Here is a 22,683-nt window from a genome sequence, read left to right as displayed (position 1 = left end):
TGGGTCGGGTAGGAGTTGGAAGACCTTGATTCTGATTGTAGCTTTGCCACTAACTAGTTGGTTGCCTTGGGACAAGGGGAATCCTCTTTGGATCTCACCTTACTAGTTGTAAAATATGATAGTAAGCTGGATAATTTAAGATTACCTTTTACTCTTTTATTATTTTATGCTTTTGTACATGCGTCTCATGTGAGCTGTGTACAAAGACCGTTCATGACATGGGGACATCAGGAAGTTTTACCAGTCTAAGCACTTTAGCAGTAGAGGGCACCATTATGTTTCTCCAAATGTAGCTTCTTATAGGCTGCAGTGGAGTCTTGCCTGCTTTTCTGAACTCTTAGCATACTTGCTGCTTCAATGGCAGATGTACTCACATAGTGATCGTTTTAATGTTTCTCTTTCTTCAAATGCATAGTAAATTGATTCTTACGTGTTGAAAGCTGTATTCATAGGCAGGGTTTTCTTGGGGGTATTTATGAGGAGTAGAAACAGCAAAGCCGACAATGGACAGTGTTTTATTTTGTTTTGTTTTGTGGGGTGGGGCGGAGGTAATTAGGTTTATTTATTTAATGGAGGTACTGGGGATTGAACCCACTGAGCTATACCCTGCCCCCTGGACAATATTTTCTTAGTTGTGAAGAACATAGTACCATTTTTATAGTTTGATTTGTTTCATTATTTTGCTAATCAGTTGGTGGCAGTTGTGTATGGGAGTAATGATGTATTTGGTGTTCACTGCTTCAAATTAATGGATAAAATTGCAGAATGACATACGAATTAACAGAAAAACTGAAACCTGAAAAACTACATTCTGGAATTTAGTCTGCAGAGATAAGAAGAAACCTCCTTTGACCGCAGACTGCTTTTTATTGGGAAGGTAGTTTTATAGGAAGATTAAGATTCTTCTAGAAAAATATTGAAGACAAGGGAAATAAAATTTTCATATACTTTAAGAAGGAATTAATGATACTCACTTGGTGTACTTAGATCAGCTGTAGCATTTTTGTAAAAATATGTTCATTTGGTTCTTGGTATTGTCTTTGGAATAAAGTGTCTTGATGTAAGGTGATTTGGTAAGAAACATACCTCTGTTCTGAGAGCTGATCTAAATTCCTGTTCTGTATAGATTGCCGTAGTTCTTAGAGAAACCTTTGTATTTGATTGGGATGTAACATGAGCATTCACAATTTAGTCTTTCATGGGAATGGCTAATTATTTACAAGTAATTTAATCCTCTGTGTGCCTGACAGGGCAAACTTAATCCTAAATCTTTAAGTCTAAACTGATGGAATAATAGATAGGTGGGATTTATGTTTACACACTAACTGCAGCAGTTTTGGCCAAAACATTTGAATTAGTATTCTGATGCAGTATATTAATTTGTGGAAATTGTGTAGCTTCTGTGTAAATAGCCCATAGCCGTAAGTACTCAGGAGGAGAGAATGTGTAAAAGGTTTTCTCTTCAGATGTACAGACTTTTCTCTTTAGCTCTAATGACAACAGTTAGGAGCCCCTAAATCAACATACTAGTTTTTCCTCCAAAAAGTGTGCATTTACATACCTGAAAAAATTACTGTTTTTGAACACATTGCATGGCACATGGTACTAGATCAAGCCATACGAAAATGCAGTTTTTATAGGGCAAAAAACAATCAAATATCAATAATTCTGTGTGGTTCCACCTAATAAGTAAGTACATTTTTTTGACCTGAATAGAGTGAAGTCATAGTCAAAATGGTAGGCTTCTAAAAGACTTCGTGGATAATTCTTCTCTTTTTACAAATAAAGTGAGGTGACTTGCCCAAGATCTTATATGCAGATTATGGCAGGGGAAAAGAGAGGCCAGATGATCTGCCAGTGATGATGTTACATCTGACTTGAAATATTGTTAAATGTTTGGGTTTTTTTCTGCCCTTCTGTAGAAGTAAAGGCACAATCAGAAGCTATGTATTTGACCAGGGACCTGATGCTTATGGTACTCTTCATAGAAATGATCACAAATACAATTTTCACATGATATACTTTCATAGTATAATACTTAAAAATTAGTCCTTAGAAAACAAGGAGTAATAAATTATATAAAGCTTTTAATTTCAGCCATATTTTGTGGTACAAGTCAAAATGTGAGTCAGTCTCAATCATGGTGTTTGTGGGTATTTGGGGTGAATGCCTCTGAGATTTTTATATGCTTTTTTTTTTTAAGTTTACATTTCCTCTTTATATACCTTACAGCTTTTTTTGTTGGCTTATAACAAAAGAAGAACCTGATTCTTTTAGCAACTAGAATAAGTTTTAGAAAATCTCTATCAGTTTCTTTATTTGTAAAATGAGGATGTTAGACATGTAAGATCCCTGTATTAGTTAGGGTAGTTAATGCTGTCTGCTTTAGTGTGTCTAGCATTTTAGTGGTTTAACACAATTAAGCTTTATTTCTTGCTTCTTGTGGTGATTGAGGAATTCCAGCTCCTTCTAGTCTTCCACCGGATCCTTTGTATTCATTTAGTTGATAGCAAACAGCACCAGCAAGGAAGATCTCATTCAGTGTTTTATGGAAGACATATTACTTCAGCTGGAATCCCATTGACTAGAACTCAGTCATACGGTCTCAACTTGTAACTGCAAGGGAGGTAGCAAATTTCCTTCTGAGTGCCCAAGAAGAAGAAAGGGGATTGGCTGAGCATTGAGCACAGCTCTGCCACATTCCCAGTCAGTTTGTACATTTCTTTGATTCTGTAACCACAAAAATTTTGTCCTATTGCATGTTATTTTTTGTACCTTTGCTTACCCAGAATTTACTTCCACATTTCTTGGAAGAAATTAAATTTGGAAGTCTTTGTTATTTTTATTTGTAAACTCTTTGGTGCTTGCTTTTGTCATTTCATTTCTGGTTTAAACTTTTTTTTTAAATCTCATTATGCCTTGCTCAGTTTTGAAAGATTAAAAATGCATCTATGCCAAAAATCTCTCATTGCTTGTACAAGAAATACACTAGAATATTGAACACAGCCAACATCAGAGCCACCAAGTCTGTCCACCCATGTTCAGTCTGCCAGCCAGCCCACTAGGAGAGCGGAGAACAGAGGAACCTTACACTGTCTTTTAAAGGTCAGGACATGCAGACTTGCAGACCAATAGAGAAGCACATTCCAGTGAGGAGGCAAAGTTCTCTTTGCCTTCTGCCCACTTAAGATTAAACTTAGAGAGTCAGCAAAAGCTTTTCAGGTTTGATTTCAGCTGCTATTTTAATTATCATCCCCCCTTTCTTTCTGTGATTCATTATATATATCCTTTTGAACCTAAGTACAAAACATATCATTCCGCATGGATCCATCTGTTGTTAGAGCCAAAGTATTAAATTCACTTTTTCTTAAACTATATCATTAGCTGAAAATAATGCCATACTTCAGTTTGCATTGTATTTGAATCAATAGTTTCTTTTGTAGTTCCCCCTCTGGCAGATCTCTCCCTTCACTTTTAATTGCCTTTTTTTTCTTGTTGGCAGAAAAATATAGGCTATCTGCAGCACTTATCTAAGGTCTTTCAGCTTTGTACAGTTATACTGTTTTTGGAAAGATTCATTTTGTACAGAGTTGTTACAGATCCTAGTGCATAACCACCATCATCATAGATTTCTTTTCATTTCTCTTGTAGGTTAATTGTACTGTTACTTGAATATTGTGGTTTTCCTAGGATGCTGTGTTCATTTGTCATTTGTAATTTTCCTGGAGACTGTGCTGAATGTTCATTTTCAGAAAGGATGTCTGGAAAATAAACTTTTTGGATTTATTGCATGTTTGAATTTCCTACTTTCGTCCTGACTTCTTAGATGGGTTGGATATAAAACTTTAGGTTCAAAATAATTTCTCTCAGTTTTAAAGGCATCTCTCCATTGCTTTCTAGCATCCAGTGTTGCTATTAGAAGTCAGAAGCCAATCTGTTTCTCATAACTTAGTAGATATTGCTTGGGAAATTTTCCTTTTTTTCTCTTTTCCCCTTATGTCCCTGTCTCTCTGTGCCCTCCACCATCCCTGTCTCCCCACCCCTTTTTTTTTGCTGTGATACATTATATGTACCTTTTTGTATGTAAAATAGATGCAAGTTTTAAAGAATAATAAAAAGATAAATATCCATGAATCTAAAAGCTAACAAAATCGGACTTTTCTAAGCCCCTTATTTGTCTTTTCCCTATTGATTTTCTTGTATCACTGTCCTGAATTCTGTGCCCTTCTTTGTGTTTATTTCAACAGAGTACAGATATATGACTCTTTAACACTGTGTGTTGAAATTCATACACGTTGATGTGTATATCTATAGTTAATTCATTTTCAGTGCTATATTGATTTCAGTATGTGTATAAATAAAAATTTATCCTATTCTCTGTTGATGTACATTTGAATTGTTTATATTCTTGTTAGAATAATACTGCTTTGACATTCTTGTACATGGCTGCAAGAATTTAACTAGGATATATTTCTAGACATGGAAAGCCTGGGTTTAAGGATACACAAATTCTTGTAAATAATGACATACTTTAGTCTAAAATGATTGTGTCAAATTATAACAGTATGTGAGAGGTCCCGTTGCTGCTCATCTTTCCTAACACTTAATATTGTTTGTCTTTGCAATTCTGGCAGGTACTTATTGGCTCTCAGTGTAGTTCTGATTGGCCTAGTCTGATGATTAGTAAAAGTAAGCACTTTTTCATGTTTATTGGATTTTTGAATAGTCTCCTGCAAGAGATGGCTGTTTCGTTTCATTTTTTGTTTGTAGAAGTTCTTCATTCATCCTGTATATGAGTTCTTTCTTTTTATGTATTATGTATATGTTTTTCAGCTTTGATTTGCTTCTATTCTCTTAATGGAGTATTTGGATGAACATAAATTCTTGCCTTTAATATTGTCCAATTTATCACTTTTAGCCCTTTATGGCTAGTGATTTGTGTGACCTGTTTTAAGAAATCTTTCCATACCCCATGAGCATGAAGATATTCTTTATATTATCTTTCAGAAGCTTTGTTGTTTTATCTTTCACATTTAGACCTGCCATCTGTCTGGAATGATATTTGTGTATAGTGTGAGGTAGAACTCAAGATACATTTTCCCCAGTAGTTGGATATCCAGTTGACTCAGCACTGTTTATTGAAAAGACAGTTCTTTCCCTACTGCTCTGCATTGTCACATTGGTTATAAATTTTGTCCATATGTAGTGGTTCTGTTTTAAAACTGTTCTCTGTATTGGCCTCTTCCTTGGTGGTTATGCCAGTACAACGTCTTCATTATTGTATTTACATATATTGGGTTGAAACGTGAAATTGCCACATTATTAGGTCATCAATTGTCAGCAGTTTCATACGGTTCAATCCAGAAGTGAGTTTTGATATACAGTTCTTTGTTTTTTCCCTAACATTGTCTTGGTTTTTCTTGGCTCTTTTCATTTTCTTATACAATTTAGAGTTGGCTGTTCGGTTTGAATTAAAAGGAAAAAAATCTATTGGGATTTTGCTTGGAAATGTCCAATCTGTAGATCAGTTTGGAAATAATTGACATTTACAAAATTTTGAGTCTTCCAGTACCTCGTACATGTTCATGCTCTATCCTGCCATTTATTTAGGTCTTTAATTTCTCATTTTTTGGTTTGATCACGGATGTCTTTTCTATGTGATGATCATAGATATGTCTTAGTCATTTTTTAAAAGATCATTTTAAATGATATTTTTGAAAAATTTTCCAGTCATTTTTGTTAGTATGTGAAAATATAGTTGGGGTTTTGAAATTTTACAGAATTCAGTAACCATGCTAAATTCATTTACTAATTCTAATAGTTTATTTGATTTTCTCTATATCTTTATAGTTATGTTTCCTGCAAATAGTGACAGTGTTATTTTTTTTCTTTATAACCCTTATACTCTTTTAATTTTTTTTTCTTGACTCATTGCATAATACTGGTTGGAAGCGGCAGTAGACATTCTTATTTCTGCCTGATCTCAAGAGAGTTATGTTTGTGATAGTTTTTTCTTTTTGTTTTCATTTTTTGATAGATACCTTTTGTTAGATAAGGGATGTTCCCATCCTAATTTGCTTCTTTCCAGAGGCTTTTGATTCTGTTGAGAGATGAACTTTTAGTTTCCCTACTGTATCTGTTGATGTGAATTACATTAATAGATTTTCTAGTGTTTAATTAGCCAACTTGGTTCACAATGTACTTTTTTAAAACATTTTTTGTTGTTGGGGGAAGGTAATTAGGTTTATTTCTTTATTTATTTTTAGAGGCAGTACTGGGGATTGAACCCAGGACCTCATACATTCTAAGCATGTGCTCTTCCACTTGAGCAATACCCTCCCCCCCAAAATGTATTCTTTATACATTGCTAGATTTGGCTTGCTAATACTTATTTTATGGGTTTTTTTTCCATCTAAGTCAGGGGTCAGCAAATTATGACTCACAGGTCAAAATTCAGGTTGCTTTGCTTGTTTTTGTATAATCCATGAGCTAAGAATGGTTTCCACATTTTAAAGAATTGACAGAAAGTCAAAAGGACAAATAATATTTCATGACAGGTGAGCACATGAAATTCAAATTTCAGTGTCCTTAAAGTTTTACAGTAACACAGATGCACTCATTTATGTGTTTTCTGTTGAAACTTGCACACTGTAATGGCAGTGTTGAGTATAGGCAGTTCTTGCTGTGCACAGTCAGTGGGGACCTTGTTTTTGCGCAGTAATTCAGGACTGTAAAAATGCCATGCAGAGTGAAACTGTACAAAGTAATGTTAATAGTCAGTGGGAGAAGTTGTGATTGTTTTGTGACCTTCAACAACTTTAGAAGCTCTCTTGTTGCCTGTTACATGTGCATAGGGAAATGAAGAGAAAAACAGGAAAATTAATATTTAGTACACTTTAATAAAACATTAGAAACATTGAGAATTAAAATGTTTTATTTTTTAGTAAAAAATGTGTCAAGAGTAGTTTCTTCTCTTCTTATAACCTGCAGTGTGGAATGGGCATGTTTCCTATGCTTTGGCGGTTGTCATCCTCCTTTCTAAAAAGTTTGGATCAGCTTCCAGCATTTTATCCTTTGTGCTTTCAATGTCACAAAATATCTTCGAGAATTCTTTTAATGTGAAATTTCTTGCGTGCGTCACTTCCTCTGGGAGAGCTTCATCTTTTTTACCAAACCATTTTGCTCATTTATGTAGATAAGCTCACTGCCACCAAGTTCCTCTGGCTGCTTATCCAGTCTTTTGATTGGTGGTAGAGTCAACATTTCCACAGAGCTCTATTACCTCTGTTAACTCCATTCACATTAAATTTGAACTTCACTTGGTGGTGTCAGTTTTCTTTAGTTCTTTGCTGCACTTGCATTTTTGTTGGTCAGTTCCCTCTATCGACTATCCTTTTTGTAAAATGTCACATGGGTTTATCACTGGAAGGCGAGGCAACACAACTGTCTATGCATGGACCAAGTAACAGATGCTCAGTCACTAACAGGCTTTGAAAAAAGTGATGTGATAGGTCGCTGATCTTGATGCACACCTGTTATTTATGTAGTAGTTTATAGACTGAAAAGCTAGCAGCAAATTTTGTGCTTTATGCAATTACTCACAGTTAATATATTGTGGTGACTGAAACTTGAACCATGTTGTTGGAGGACTGGTGTTACCTAACTAAACTATGGTAGCTGAAATTTGTGCATATTAGAACTTTGCAAAACAAGGATTGCCTATTTTGTGACGGAAGTTATCCTATGGGCCACAGAGTTTAAACAGTTTACTATGGGGCTCTTTACAGAAAATATTTGCTGACCCCTGATCTAAGTTCATGAGTTTACTTTTGCTTAGAATTTTCCCATGTTGTATTTTTGTCTGCTTTTAGTTTCATGGGCATACTACCAACAATCATATTAATCAATAGCAAATTATCTAAAGCCAAACAGTGTTCCAGTCACTGTTTTAAATATTTTATGTATTAACAGATCCATAAGTAGTTAATACTGTTATTCCCAGCTTACATACAAGGAAACTGAAACAAAGCAGTTAAGAAACTTGCCCAAGGTCACATAGATACTAACTGGTAGAACCCAGATTTGAACTTCTTGTGGTCCAGTGTGAATCTGGGCCTCTAACTACTACATTCTACTTATATTAGTCTTATAAAATGAGTTGGGGAGAATTTCTGTTTTCTAGAGTTTGTGTTAGATCAGCGTTATCTGCCCCTTGAATATTTGGCACGACTCTTGTAAAGCCCTTAGTGGGGTGTATGTGTGTATATTTGGAAGATTTAGTTCAATTTCTTTAACTGGTTTAGTACTGTTTAGGTTTTCTATTTATTGTGTTTTGGATTTATTTATTTTTTAATGGAGGTACTGGGGATTGAACCCAGGACCTTGTGCATGCTAAGCACATGCTCTACTGCTAAGCTATACCTTCCTCTATTTATTGTGTTTTGGATGAGTTTTTGTACTACATACTCTTTTTCATCTGATCTTCAAATTTGTTGGCATAGTTTTATATTTTTTTTCCACTGCTTTATTTGTGGGATTATTCTTTTTCTGTCCTTAAATTGTTCATTTGTACCTTCTCTTCTTTTTTGGTCCATCTTCCCAGAGTTAACTTCATTAGTCCTCAAAGAGGGCTTTTGCTTTGTTGATTTCCAATCCTGTTTCTTTGTGCCTTTTTTTTGTTTATGATTTTATTTCCTTCCTTTGATTATTCAGATTTATTTTTATCTAACTCTTAAAAGTATATGCTTAACTAATTAATTTTATCCTTCCTTTTCTAATATAAGCACTCAAGGCTGGAAATGTTCCTTAAATTCACGTTTTAGGTATATTCCTCAAGCTTTCTTATATAATATTTTTATTATTATTCAGTTCTATGTATTTTTTCATTTTTGTTATGGTTTAATTCATGAGTTATTTGTAGTGTGTTGTATTTTTTATTTTTATTTTTATTTATTTTTATTTTTATTTATTTTTTTGTAGTGTGTTTTAAAATGTCCTAATATATTAAAGAATCTTCTAGGGTTTTATTTCTAACTCATTTATATTTCAAAAGTAGTAGATTATATAATTATTTTTAAAATATGAGACTTGCTTTATTTCCTAGTATACAGTTATTTTAAAAAGAAAGTTTCATGTGTGCTGGGAGAGAAAGTGTCTTCTCTGGTGTACTCTGTAGTCCAGTAGCTGAAACTTGTATATTGAGTTGTTCAAATCTTGTATATACTTGCTGATTTTTGTTTGCTTGATGTGTCAGTTGCCGGGAGAGGTATATTACAGTATCCCCCTTTGAAGGAGAGGGCTCACCTATTTTTCCTCATTACTGTCAGTCTTAACGTATTTTTGGTTAGCTGTGTTAGGTATATATAAGCTTAATATTTAATATTAGTAAATCTTAGTGAATTAACATTTTTGTCATTTTCTACAAGTGGGTTTTTGATTAGAGTCAACTTTCCTTGCTATTTATATACCTACACCAGTCTGATATTCCTTTTTGTTACACAGTTGAAGCTTCTGTAGTATATGATGCTGGTGCCCTGTGTAGGTCCCCTAAACCAGCCAGTGCATCCCTCAGCCAGTGACTGCCTGGTGAGGGTTACAGAAACCTGGCCCCTCCTCATGGTGGCACTGACTCTGTGGTGCAGCTGTACCTCATAGCTTCCCAGAGAGGAGATAGAGCAGCTAAACTTCAGCTGAAACCAAGTTTACTTCTCTTCCCTCTCCTACGGGTTTCTCCTGAGGGCAGTCCCTCAGTAAATCACATTTACAAAAATCTAAGGCTCTGCTTCTGGTAAACCACACTCCTGACAATGGGAGAACTTGATCTCTCTCTAGTGTTTAGTTTTATAAATCTTGCTATGTTTCATTGCAGTGAACTTTACCTGTACTGTGTTAGGTAGATGGTTGATTAATTCAGTAGCCCTCCATTGTGGCTGCTCTTCAGAATCAACTCTTAAAAACCGAAATTGCTCAACTCTTTCCCTGGTTGATTCTGTTCCACTGGCCTTTTGCTTTTTACTCAGATCTTTTCCTCTATTTTGGATAAAATGTTAAAAATTATGTTAAATAATAACTTGAAATATTCCTTTGACTTTTCACTTTGCTTGTTCAGTTTTCACTTAATAGTGTTATTTGTACTTCTAGGCTCCCCCACTCCCCTTTTTGAAAGCATCTGTAAGGTACTTTTATGTTAAAGGTAAGACTTCACCACCACTAAGGTTGTTCAACAAAATGCCTGATAAATGCTCCTGCAGCGTTGATGCTGTCCTCTTTTCCTGCTCAGAGGAGCTGAGCTGAGCTGAGCTGCTGTGCCCCAGTGCTGATTCTGTGCCTAGGACCAAGAGCCAGAAGGGTCCTTCAGCTGGGCAAATGTCAACCCCAGCAAGAGACGGCTGGTGTCATGATACAGAACAGAGCACAACCAATAGGATGCATGTCTGTTTAGTGAGAGCCTACAGAGTGTCACTTTATTATCCTATATGCTCACTATGAAAGGTAAAAAAGATGCTGTCCTTCCCATTCGGGAAGTCAGAGTCCAAGGCTGGCTCTGGAGGAGAGACACATAGTAAGTAAGTAATTACAGAATTATTAGCACAAATCCCTATCTCTTCTTAGTTCTATCTTTCGTTCTCCTTCACTTTCGCTGACATTTTATACAATAAAATATGGCATACTGTGGCTCTGAACTTCAGAGAGAAACTACTTCATGGAGAAGTTTTTCGTAAATGAAATAATTCTCAAAAGCTAAGAGCTGGTCAGGTGTTGTGACTGTCTTTTCTTTATCCAGTTTCCCCAGAATTGAGTAGCTTAAGATTGTGCAATACGTTTATTACTCCTTGGCAGAGGCAAGTGAGATGATAGAGATTTAACATTTTAGTAATTAGAAAAGTTGTAATATTTGTTCAGTGATGTTAACATGATGGTGGTGGCTGATCTGTTGAACAAAAAATGATTTGTTTTTGCCACACTGCATCATGTTGTGCTTTTCTAAAAGCAGAGAGCTATTTTTACTGCCCTGCCTAATAATGATAAGATGCCCAGCGTGGAGAACTGGCTTGTATGGTTACTCTCTGTTGGCTTTCTTTCCGTGATCGCTCTGGCACTAGCTATGTTTAGAAAGTAGAAGAAATGAGGTAGATAGTCTTGATTAGTGATGACCTTTTAATCTTGAATCTGTTTATTCTTTTTCCAGTTCTGAAGAGTTTTTGTAGCTTTGGCATCATGGATTAATTTCAGACTAGACTTAGTTTTTATTCACTTCTGTTATACCATTTTAGAACTGGTTGTTTAGGTAGCCCCTTTGTTTTGTTGGTTTTTGTTGTTTTGGCTCATCTTCTGTATAAAGTAATCCACCTAGAGAAGATATACACATCACTTAGACATGGTCCTTCCCCTTTGGGACTGAGTAGGTTCCAGGAGCTGGTGGTATATAAAGCTACAGTACAGATCAGACTGTAGAGTTTGTTTCAAGTATAGATGATGTGTTAGTTCTGAATGGCACTGGGAGAACAGATTCTAAAACAGAATCTCAGAAAGGTGATGGAATGCGGACCTGATTTGAAGGCTTTGACAAATGAGAAAGTGAAGAGAATTTGAAGTGTGGAGAATAGTAGGAGCAAGGTGTGCAGTGATAGTATCAGTGGTGTGTCTGTGAAATGGCAGCTGGTCCCATGTGACTAAACTGTGGGTCTTCCCCATGTGGAAAACTGCTGATGATTGTTGTTGGGGATCAGACTAGATTGTCTTAGGGTTGTGTGGCCTTTATATCACACTGAGGAGTTTAGATTTAAAACAAAACAAATCAGTTATTGGGTTTTTTTTTTTAAATCAACTGATATGTTTTCCTGATATTCAGAACTCTTCCCAACTGCCTTCATCCTTTTAAGAAAAAGGTAGAACAAAAAAACTGATTTTGAAGTATAGTGATATTGTGTCAGATAAGAGCAGAGACTATAAAATTCCAAGATTTGGTCAGTTCTGTCACATCCAGTATCTGGTGTTCTTTGGATCTCCTCTTAGCCTGACCCTCAGTCCCGGTATCATTTACAAGTGATTTGTTTTCTCTGATGCTCTTTTTATCATCTGTTAAAGTGAGGGAATTGGATTCTAGATTATCAGAATTGCTGTTTGTTTGTTTTTTAAAGCCTTTAGAGATCTTAAGTGGTTATAAATAATTTTGGGATGAGTTTCAGAGTTTTGTTTAAACTCTGAGTGGGTTTTTTGGGGGGAGGTGGTTTGGCCTGTTAGACTGAAGTAGACTTAACTGTAATGAATAGTAAAGTTTTTTTAATAAGTTTCTTTTTTTCAAAATTTGGGGGCATTAGGTGTTACTGAGAATCATTTTAAGGTTTGCTCTTCTATTAAAAAATTGAGATAAAGTTGAAGATTTGTTCTTAAGGATGGTTGTAACAGAAATGTAAGTGCTGTGTCATTGTCTCTTGTTTTGGCGAACATAACCAGACTGCAGCAGACAGCATGCTGGCTGTATCACATGGCTGACAGTGGGAGGTATCTAGTGTAGATTATTCTTCTTGGAGAAATAGATTTGAATTCACTTGGACAGAAATGTGGCAGGTGCTTGTTTAGAGATCCAAAATGCATTCAGTCAGGACCGAATATAAACTGCCTGGATAGTTCCCGTAAGTAAGCAAACTACGCTTTCAGCCTTGGGCTACAAGGTTTTATGTATGTGAATTATGTGTGCATGTGTATACGTGTTTTTATATTTACAGGACAATGCTCTCTAAATGGCAGTAGGAAAAGGAACTCTTTGTTTTGGGGACAACATGGAAGTAATATGTATCAGTGGGTTCTTTCATATAGGAATGTCACTGGGCCATGGTCTCAGCTATTCTAGTAATCAAGGGCTCTCTCCTGTTGCCCATCTTATGATGAACAGGACAAATGGTGGTGATGCACAGAGCCCTGCCGAGCCTGAAAATTCCATCAGTTCATAATAGTACAGCTGTTGTCCTTGTCGTGCGTAGGGAGGCACCTGGGGGTGGAAAGTTAATATAGTCTACAGGGGGTTCGGAGTTTACCGCTAGAGGATAGTCAGGATGTTGCCGAGCTATCTGTTGCCGTTTGCTGGTCTGGTTCTGGGGAGGAGCAGGAGAAATGCAGAGTAGCCTCAGGGATCACATGAGCCTGCGAGCTGTATAAGATGGTAGCTGATTTCCCTAGGGGTCCTTAAGAAAGATTTTGTTTTACTTGAGTGAAACACTGTTTTGATTGAAAGTAGAAATCAATGTTTTCAAGTTAAATAAATTACAAACAGAACACTGCCCCCAGACAAATAAGGTTCAGCTTGATATGTAATAGGCCTCTGAAAGAAATTCATTAAAAGAAATCTGAGGAATAAAGTCCCCATTTAGTAACTGAAAGCTTGCTAGGCAAACTTAACAAGTCTCATGTTGAATATGAAATCTTTACAATGCAGGCTATATCCCTAACCGTGGTAGATTATAAATGATTTCTGGGACTATCTGGGATGCTGGGTTTCTTCCAAGCCTGAGGAACAAATACTGCATTTTGGCCACAGCACTCTCCTGGGATATGTGCTTAGTGCTGGCTCAGAATTCTCTGTCATGCAAAAAAAAAATGTAGAAGAAAATGTTAGCCCACTTATCTGTACAGTTCTGTGTCTTGTCCATAACTCACTCCTCCATCCCACCCCCGAGAAACAGGAAAGAATATCAATCGTGGAGAAAATTTTGAGTATTATGAACAGTCTCCTACTTTTAGAAATTATTAAACATTTATTTATTTAATTGGTTATTTGGAACTCAGAATATATTTCCCTTAGATAAACAGTGTTATGAATGATAATTTTGTTTCCAAACTAGTCCAGGTTACTGAGAAGAAAGTTTCTTCCTTTTTCTAAAACCGACAAGAAGCATTGTTTTGAAAGGTGTTGAGCTTGCCTTTGGCATTATATCACTTACCCATTCCAACCTCCCCCTACTCCTTTTTTCAACCTCCTAGGGCCTCTAGGCCCACATACCCTCTCCCTTCTTTGATACTTTATCCAGGTCTGCTTTGTCCCCTGAAATGTTCCATGTTTCTCAGTTATGTTTATCCCCTTTTACTCTAAAACCAGAAACCCAGACACTTTCAATGGAATTTATCTCTGGGGTTAGGAGGAAAGCTGCTTGATAATTAAATTCACACAAGGTGGAATGATAGTCCTTCAAGGGGTGTATATCCCCTTTAAATTGTGAAATAGGATTTTATGCTTCTAAAAAGAGAATGCTGGCTGCCGCAAAGGAATCTTGGTAGAAGTTTGGCTAATGTGATAGTGAAGTGAAAATATTACAGTTGTTATGAAAAGTGTCTTGAGTATGTTGTTGGGAATTAGGCATCTGTTTTTCGTTTTCATAAGTTTTCTTCCTCCAGGTTAGTTTCAAAGCAGCACCTTTGGTCAGGGGTTGGGGTGAGGGGAGTTAAGTAGGGGAGGACAGAGGCAAGAACAGGCCTAGATTGCTAATTTCTCATCAGACAGAATCAGCACGGATCCCATCTAGTGACTGTAGATAAGGCTGACCTAAAATTTTTAAGAGAGCTTCTGGAAACTTGAAAAGTTGCCCATACTATCTGGGTTGATTTACAGTGTTGTGTTAGTTTCAGATGTACAGCAAAGTGATTCAGTTACATATATATATCTATATATATGTTTTCATATTTTCTATTATAGGTTATTACAAGATACTGAATATAGTTCCCTGTGCTATATAGTAGGACCTTATTGTTCATCTGTTTTATGTATAGTAGTATGTGTATGTCAATCCCAAATTCCTTATTTAGAAAATATTTTATTTATTAATAATTAATTCCAGAGTGTGATCTAAAGTAAACCATACAACAGAGAAGATGCTTGTGATCTCATTGTATATTCCTATTTGCTCTTTATGAGCACATAGCTATTAATAGTTAGAGCACAGTCAAGAGACCAAAATTCTCTTTTATGCTTTATCATCATGTCCTGTCATTTCCTCTTGCCTTGGTTTACTTATTTTCAAAACCCTCTCGCTGGATAGTTTCACTTCAGACATGTAGTCAGAGTGAAAGATCAGATGTCCAAAGTGCTATGCTTGAAAAATGTGTTCTCCTGGTGCCTGGTTAAATAATATGGGGCTTATTTTCTGGCAGAGAGGTGTCGAGTCTCCTTTGATGTTAGCCAGAACTGGGTGGAGTCTCTTAAGCTCTAGTCACATTTGCTCAAGCAGGCTCTGTGCACTGGGGAGTTTGTTTTTAGTCTCTCCCTTTGCAAAAAAGATTTTGCCTTTTAATAAATCTGAACCCAGTTATAATTGAGAGTACTTAATGTATAAAATAATTGTCACACAGTCACAATGAGTGCCTAAATGAAATTTATTTATTTCTAATTCAAGTGATGAAACTGAGTTATAAGTAGCTTATAGACTAGTCAACCCCAAGAATCATTTAACAACTACTCTCGTTTTACAGATTAGGGAATTCAGCCCCTGAGGGTGACTCACTCAAAGCTATAGTGGTAGTCAGGTTAAACTAATGCCTCAGTGAAGCATAGAAACTTCTATAACTAGCTTTCTTTTCTTGCCTCCTATTAAAAAATCCATCTAAAGTTAACTTTATCTATACAAATGGAAAAGAAATAGTATAGTCAATGAGAATTTTTTAAAAAGTAGATACTTCTCATTTACAAGGGAAAATTTGGATTCACAAGGGAAAATTTGGATCTTCCTGAATATCCAGATTTGAGAAGAACACTGTTGTATCCTTTTGTCCATAAAATACATAACTAGACATGTTAAAACATAAATACTAAGTGACCTTAAGTGAGTCTGTAAGTGTGGGATGACATTCATTCATGAATTTATTAAAATCGGTTCTGGAACACTTGCAGAATCAGCTTAACACATCTGTAGAGCACTTAAAGAATTTATTATGCTTGTACATGTTTTAGAATAGAGTAGCTATGAATTTGAATAATCTTCTCTTTAGTTTATTGAAGACTGGGGCTTTCTGCTTAAAAGCTAGTATTTTCACTTCCTTCACACTGGCATTGCCTTTACAGGGTCGTTTTCCATAAGTAGATTGTGAGTGTGCGCGCGTATGTGTGCTTAAATCATACTTCTATTTATAAGTGATGACAAGAAATTGTTGAGATGTAGATGCTGGGTGGTTGGCTACATGCACTCAGAGCCAAGTGACCCTCCCACTTTTTAGCTAATTTTCCATCAATTTTACCTTCTTAGGCTGAATTTAAGCTGCTGTTCATATTCCATGAACCACATGTCAGCTCAGAAAGTGGTTTGGGAGGTTAGGGTTTGGGGAGGGAGGGGAAAGATTACCATGGATAAAAGCTGCCCTTTGAGAATCTGTACTCAGATAAATGAGGTTTAAAAAGTATTGCCACTTTTGTCTCTGTTTTCACCCATGTCCTATATTAGGAAAATTTTGAGTAGATTGCATGAAATAAGTATTATAATTATATATTTTCAGGAAAAATAAATTACTGGGCTCTTATTCTATGTTGTTGAAGATGGTACGGATATCCTTTCAAGTTCTCTTTGAGTATGAAACTGTTTAATTATAGACATCCCTTATTGGTTTTGGTTCATAACAGCTTTCAAAGGCTAACTGGTAATAATAATCATAGCTAGAAAAAGGAAAAGCAGTTCCTTTTTATGGAACCCTTTGACATTTGTCGGACTTTTACAAAGTTCTTTAATGAGTCATTTTTCAGCATTTTTTCCTGACAGGATCTGGAGGGACTGTAATACTTAATATGTAAAGTAGTTTGGGTGGTGCCTAGAATAGGACTTCCCACCCATATTCATGTGCTGTAAATGAGTTATAGGTGTGCCCCTCATACCGATCGATGACTATGATAGGAACATTAAAATGCCCATTCAGATGTTTGTAACAGTTGAAATTATATTCGAACTCCTCTTTGCATGGTTCCCCCAGGAAGCCCCTGCATTCTGAATTCAGTAGTGGTTATTTTGGCTCTGTCATGCTTATGGGAGTTCTGCCTCCCACCCCGAATCAAGTCACCCCCTTTGACAGCAGAGTTGTCGGTTTTTGTCACCAGCCCCACAGTGGTAAGACTGTAATTCCCCCAGCTGGCGTAGGGTAGGATGGAGATGGAAGCAACTCCAGACAGGAGGGCCATAGACTCTCACTGATCTTACCCAAAGCAGATTTTAAGAAAAGCAATTTTGTCCAACTTTACACACATATATATTTATGGAGAGAAGTCACCAACTTGCATGATGTTATAACTGAAATCCCTCTGTGCATTTCTTTTTATAAACTTAATTTGTTCTCGGCACTAGTTTTTTACTAACAGACTGGCTAAATTAGATTTAACGTCACTGTTGTAGTTAGTAGATATTGCTAAATAGAATTAATTTTGTTAATTTTTCCATTATTATTTTTATATTTATTTTTGGCTTTAGTGTTAACAATTAACTAAAGTGTGATTTTTGGTAGAATCTTATGACTTACTTGTTTTTGGAAATTGAAGTTTATCCCCCTGCAAAAAAAAAAAAACCCACCTGTAATTTAATCTATTTATTAAAGAGTATTGTAAGCTTTACAGTTTCAGAAACTTGACCTTTCAGAATTTTGTTTGTACATGAGTATATAAATAATATTTATGTTGAGTTTTTAATAAAATTTAGTTGAATTCAATGAGTCAATATTTCATGGGTTTCTGTTTTTCTTACTGCATGGTTACTGAAATCCATATAATTTGTAGTAAATTCCTAAGACTGTACCAAATCTTGTTTGCTCTTGAAAGAATGATTTTAGTAAGCTGTACAAACCTACAGTGCATTTAATTTTTAATTATGCATTTTCGCACCATGATGGGCTACTTGCACAAGAAAAATAGTAATACTAAGGAAAAAATTTTGTTGTAATGATTACTGAGACAGAAGGAAGAAAGAAGGCTTTGCGTATATTTGTGTATTTGGTTTTTTTCTCCTTTTAGTTCTACCAGTTTTGTTGCATGTATTTTAAATTTAAAGCTCTGTTGTCATATGCATACACATTTAGATTGTTTTATCTTGATGAATTGACCCCTTTATCATTATGTAATATATCTCTTTATTGATGGTAGTATTGTTTGTTCTGAAGTCTAATTGGTCTTATATTAATGTAGCTACCCTAGCTTCCTTTTAAATAATGTTTGCATATATATCTTTCTCTGTCCTTTTACTTTCAAGCCCCTTTTTCTTTTATCTTAACCAATTTTCAGTGTATAGTTCAGTGGCATGAAGTATGTTCATATTGTTGTACAGCTGTCACCACCATCCTTTTCATCTTGCAAAACTGAAACTACCCATTAAACAATAACCCTCCCATAACCTTTCCCTCCCGCCTCCAGCAACTACCATTCTATTTTATGTCTCTATAATTTTGATTATCCTGAGTACCTCATATAAGTGCAATCATATAGCATTTGTCTTTTTGTGATTGGCTTATTTCATTTAGCACAATGTCCTCAAGGTTTATTTATGTTGTAAAATGTGTCAGGATTTCCTTCCTTTTCAAGGCTGAATAATATTCCATTGTGTGTGTATACCACATTTTGTTTATCTGTTCATCTATCCATGGACATTTTGATTGCTTTTACATTTTAGCTATTGTGAATAATGATTCTGTGAAGATAGATATACAAATATTCTTTGAGACCCTTCTTTCAATTCTTTTTCAAGTATATGTCCAGAAGTAGAACTGCTGGTTTTATGATTGTTCTAGTTTTAATTTTTTGAGAGACTGCTATACTGTTTTCCATAGTGGCTGTACCATTTTCTTCTCCTACTGACAATATACAAGTGTTCCAACCTCTCCACATCCTTGCCTTTTTTTTTTTTGTATTTAATAAAAGTGGACTTCTTGTAGACAATGTATAGGTGGATCTTTTTCTTGTTCAATCTGAAAGTCCCTGTCTTAACTGGGTGTATTTAGGCTATTTATATTTAATGGTAATTACTGATATGGTTGAATTTAAATTTGTCATCTTACTAGTCTGTTCTATCTGTTCTTTTTCTGTGTGCTTTTGGATTAATTGAATATTTTTTGAGTATATTGTCTCTAATATTAGCTTATTTTTTCTTTTGTATATCTCATTTTTAATGGAAAAAATCTAATTGTGGTAAAATACACATCATAAAATTAACCACCTTAACCATTTTTAGGTGTATAGTTAAAAAATGTTAAGTACATCTACATTGTTGTGAAAAATGAGGAACGTTTCACGAATTTGTGTGTCATCCATGCCCAGGGGTCATGCTAATGTTCTCTGTATCATTCCACTTTTTTTGGAGTGGAAGTAGGGGAGGTAATTAGGCTTATTTTCATTTATTTATTTAATGGAAGTACTGGGGGTTGAACCCAGGGCTTCATGCATGCTAAGCAGGTACTCTACCACTGAGCTATACCCTCCTCCCTCCTTCCACTTTTATTATATGTGCTGCTTTAAGCTGCTATGCCATTATTCTTATACTTTATACAACAGGACAGAATAGACTCACAGACAGAGAATACAGACTTGTGGTTACCAGGAGGGTGGAGGGTGGGAAGGGATAGACTGAGATTTCAAAATTGTAGAATAGATAAACAAGATTACACTGTATAGCACAGGGAAATATACACAAAATGTTATAACTCACAGAGAAAAAAATGTGACAATGAGTGTGTATATGTCCATGAATGACTGAAAAATTGTGCTGAACACTGGAATTTGACACAACATTGTAAAATGATTATAAATCAATAAAAATGTTAAAAAAAACATTGAAACATACAGGAAAGCTTTTTAGGTGTTGGGTTTGGGCATTAGGGATAGGATGACTTCTGGTTTTTCAAGAGTCTTGAAGTATTTGTTCCGTGTGTGTTTTGTTGTAGTAGCCTCACAGCTTCATCCTATGGAGGAAACTGAAAGAAAAAGGCCTATGAATTTCATATTTGTAGCACAGATAGTGTAAGTGGGAGGAGCAGAGTGTATAGGGACAAAAATGAAGATAGAATGACTGTATTCTTTGCTGTGTGTTACTACATTTGTTGGAGAAAAGTAGACAGTGGAGGGGAGTTTGAAAGGAATGCCTGGCCATTAAGTGGGTTGAATGACAGTAAATTTCGGCTTTTAAAAATTAGAGTTGGGGAAAGACTATGTATATTAGTTGAGATTCTTTGGTTGCAAGCAGCAGAAATGGACTGACTAAACAAAAGAAAGATTGGAAAGTTGCTCACTTAGATTTGAGAAAGAAGATAACCAGGGCAACTGAACAACTGCCACTTGTGGACCTTCCTTCTGGGATATAGTCATGAAATGGGCCTTTTCTAACCATTCACTTTGTCTTCTGATTGGCCATACTCTAGTCATGTGCCTGACCCAGCATTGGTGTGTATGGGGGGACATGAGGAAGAATAAATTTCTGAGTAGGCTGAAGCATAGTATACTATGCAGTTGAGGGTTGCTATTTGATTTACATTTACCGGGTCAAGATTATGGCTCACATGTCCACTCATCCTTTTGAAAGTATTTTAGGGTCTCTATTAAATTAGACTCTGAAAGCAGAGTACCCTGCACACTTTTTTTATTTTCTAGTGTGCTATATATATACTGAGAGCTCTTTATTATATTATGCATTTCTGTATTTTCTTGGTTATTCATTTAACAGTTTTGCCTGTAGTAGATTATTCTTTTTAATTTCGGATTATGTTTAAAAATCGAAAGTCTGGTGTTCTGTAAAGATGGTTGTCTTCACACAGAGAGGGACTGCTTCCCCTAGCTAATTCAGGGAAGTAATTCAGGTGTTCGTATTTTTCACGCCAGCAGGGCTAAGTGTAGTTTGGTTTACAGAGCTGTGTCCAAGTGATTCATGAAGAAACAGTACTTAACCTGTACAGGATAAAGCCCGTACTCCTAGTTGCTGATAAAGAAAAGTGACTTCATTTGCCGGATAGTAATGCAACCTTTTTTTTTTTTTTTTTTTTTTTTTTTTTTGGTTTTTTTGGTTTTTAAATAGGAATGTAATCTAACCTGACCTTTTTTGTGTATATTTTTGAGAATTATTCTGGGATATGATTTAGAAATGGATACATGGAATTGTTGAAAGGGTTTTAAGACTTGAAATCAAAAGACATGATGTGAGTCTTACTGACTATAACTTTGGATAAATTGATACATATATATATATATTTATATTTCATTTTCTTATTAATGAAAAGGGTGGAGTGGTACTTGACTCTGTTTTACCTCCCAGAGATGTGAGAAAATAAGTGTTTACCTTGGGTAAGACTGTCCATTACTCAACTTTAATTTTCTAATCTATAAAACAAGGAAGTCTCTTTTAGCTCTAAAATTTTGGATTTTAAATTCCTTTTTTGTGTAAAACAATGGCAAGAGTTTCTAGAAGTGTTTTTCCTTTTGCAGTGCTCATTACATGAAATATTTTTTTCCCTTAACCAGGCAGTTGCAGTGGTGCAGAATGGCTGACCTCAGTCTTGCAGATGCATTAACAGAGCCACCTCCAGAAATTGAGGAAGAGATAAAACGGGACTTTATTGCCACACTGGAGGCAGAGGCCTTTGATGATGTTGTGGGAGAAACTGTTGGAAAAACAGACTATATTCCTCTCTTGGATGTTGATGAGAAAACCGGGAATTCGGAGTCAAAGAAGAAACCATGCTCAGACACTAGCCAGGTTGAAGGTAAGTAATTAAGCCAAACTGGATGTATAAGTTCAGAAAATAGATTAGGGGTTATATTTTGGGTCATAATCTTAGAAACCTTTGAGGAAACAACTGAGTTTTTTTAGTATAAGCTAGTATCTTTCTCTTTATCTAAATTTCTTTGTTAGAAACCAAAGAGGTAGTAGGTTCATTATACTTCAGTTGAGTATGTGTTCTTGAAGTTGTAGATTACTCTTAGCCCTAAAATTTCTTCTGTAATGTCTCAACTACTGTATAATCTACCTCTTAATTTCCTAAATAAACTGTCTGTTGTGCCTTTTCTTTGAAAGTAGCTTTGTAAAGTTAGATACTTCAAATTCTTTGTTTACACCAAGACTGAATTTAGAATGGAGTCAGATGCCACTTGTCTTTAATAGTAATCCCAGGTCAGGATTAAAAAATGGATTAAACCCTTTAAAAGAGATTTGCTGCTTTTATATATTACTGGATCAAATTTGCTAACATTTGATTGAGGATTTTTGCATCTGTGTGCATGTGGGCTATGGTCTCTTGCTTCCTTGTGAGGCTTTTGTCCAGTTTTAGAATTGAGGTCATGCTGACATCATAAAATGAGTTGGGAAATATTCCCTCTTATTCTGTTTTCTACAACAGTTTGTGCAGAATTGATGTTTTCTTCTATAATATGTTTGATAGACTTCATCATGAAGCCATTTAGGTCTGGAATTTGCTTTGTCAGGTTTTTAGCAATGAATTTAATTTCTCTAAGAGATATGAACTGTTTAGGTTTTCTGTTTCTTCTCAAGTGAGCTTTGGTAGTTTGTATCTTTTAAAGAGTTGGTCTTTTTCCTCTAATTTGTTGGATTAATGGAGATAAAATTATAATATTACCTAATTCTTTAAATATCTGTAGGCTCTCTTGTCATGCCGTCTCATTCATTATACTGGTAATTTGTGTCCTCTCTTTTTTCTTGAAGAGTCTGGATAGAGGTTTATCAGTTA

At 35.5% G+C, this 22,683-nt stretch overlaps 1 protein-coding gene and 1 pseudogene across 1 annotated transcript in view; one reads left to right on the top strand and one right to left on the bottom strand.

Moving 5' to 3' along the window:
* The window catches only part of MAP4 (microtubule associated protein 4), a 146,441-nt gene that overhangs the window by 34,321 nt on the left and 89,437 nt on the right, over window positions 1–22,683 (top strand). The window contains 1 exon segment of the mRNA XM_072941191.1: window positions 21,461–21,702. Within this exon segment, the coding sequence (XP_072797292.1) occupies window positions 21,480–21,702 (223 nt within the window). The 5' untranslated portion in view covers window positions 21,461–21,479.
* Window positions 19,226–19,318, bottom strand: LOC116284062 (U6 spliceosomal RNA; annotated as a pseudogene).

This window comes from Vicugna pacos, chromosome 17 (genome assembly GCF_048564905.1).
Source record: "Vicugna pacos chromosome 17, VicPac4, whole genome shotgun sequence".
Taxonomy (NCBI): Eukaryota; Metazoa; Chordata; class Mammalia; order Artiodactyla; family Camelidae; genus Vicugna; species Vicugna pacos.
This window is presented reverse-complemented; position numbering and strand designations above follow the sequence as displayed.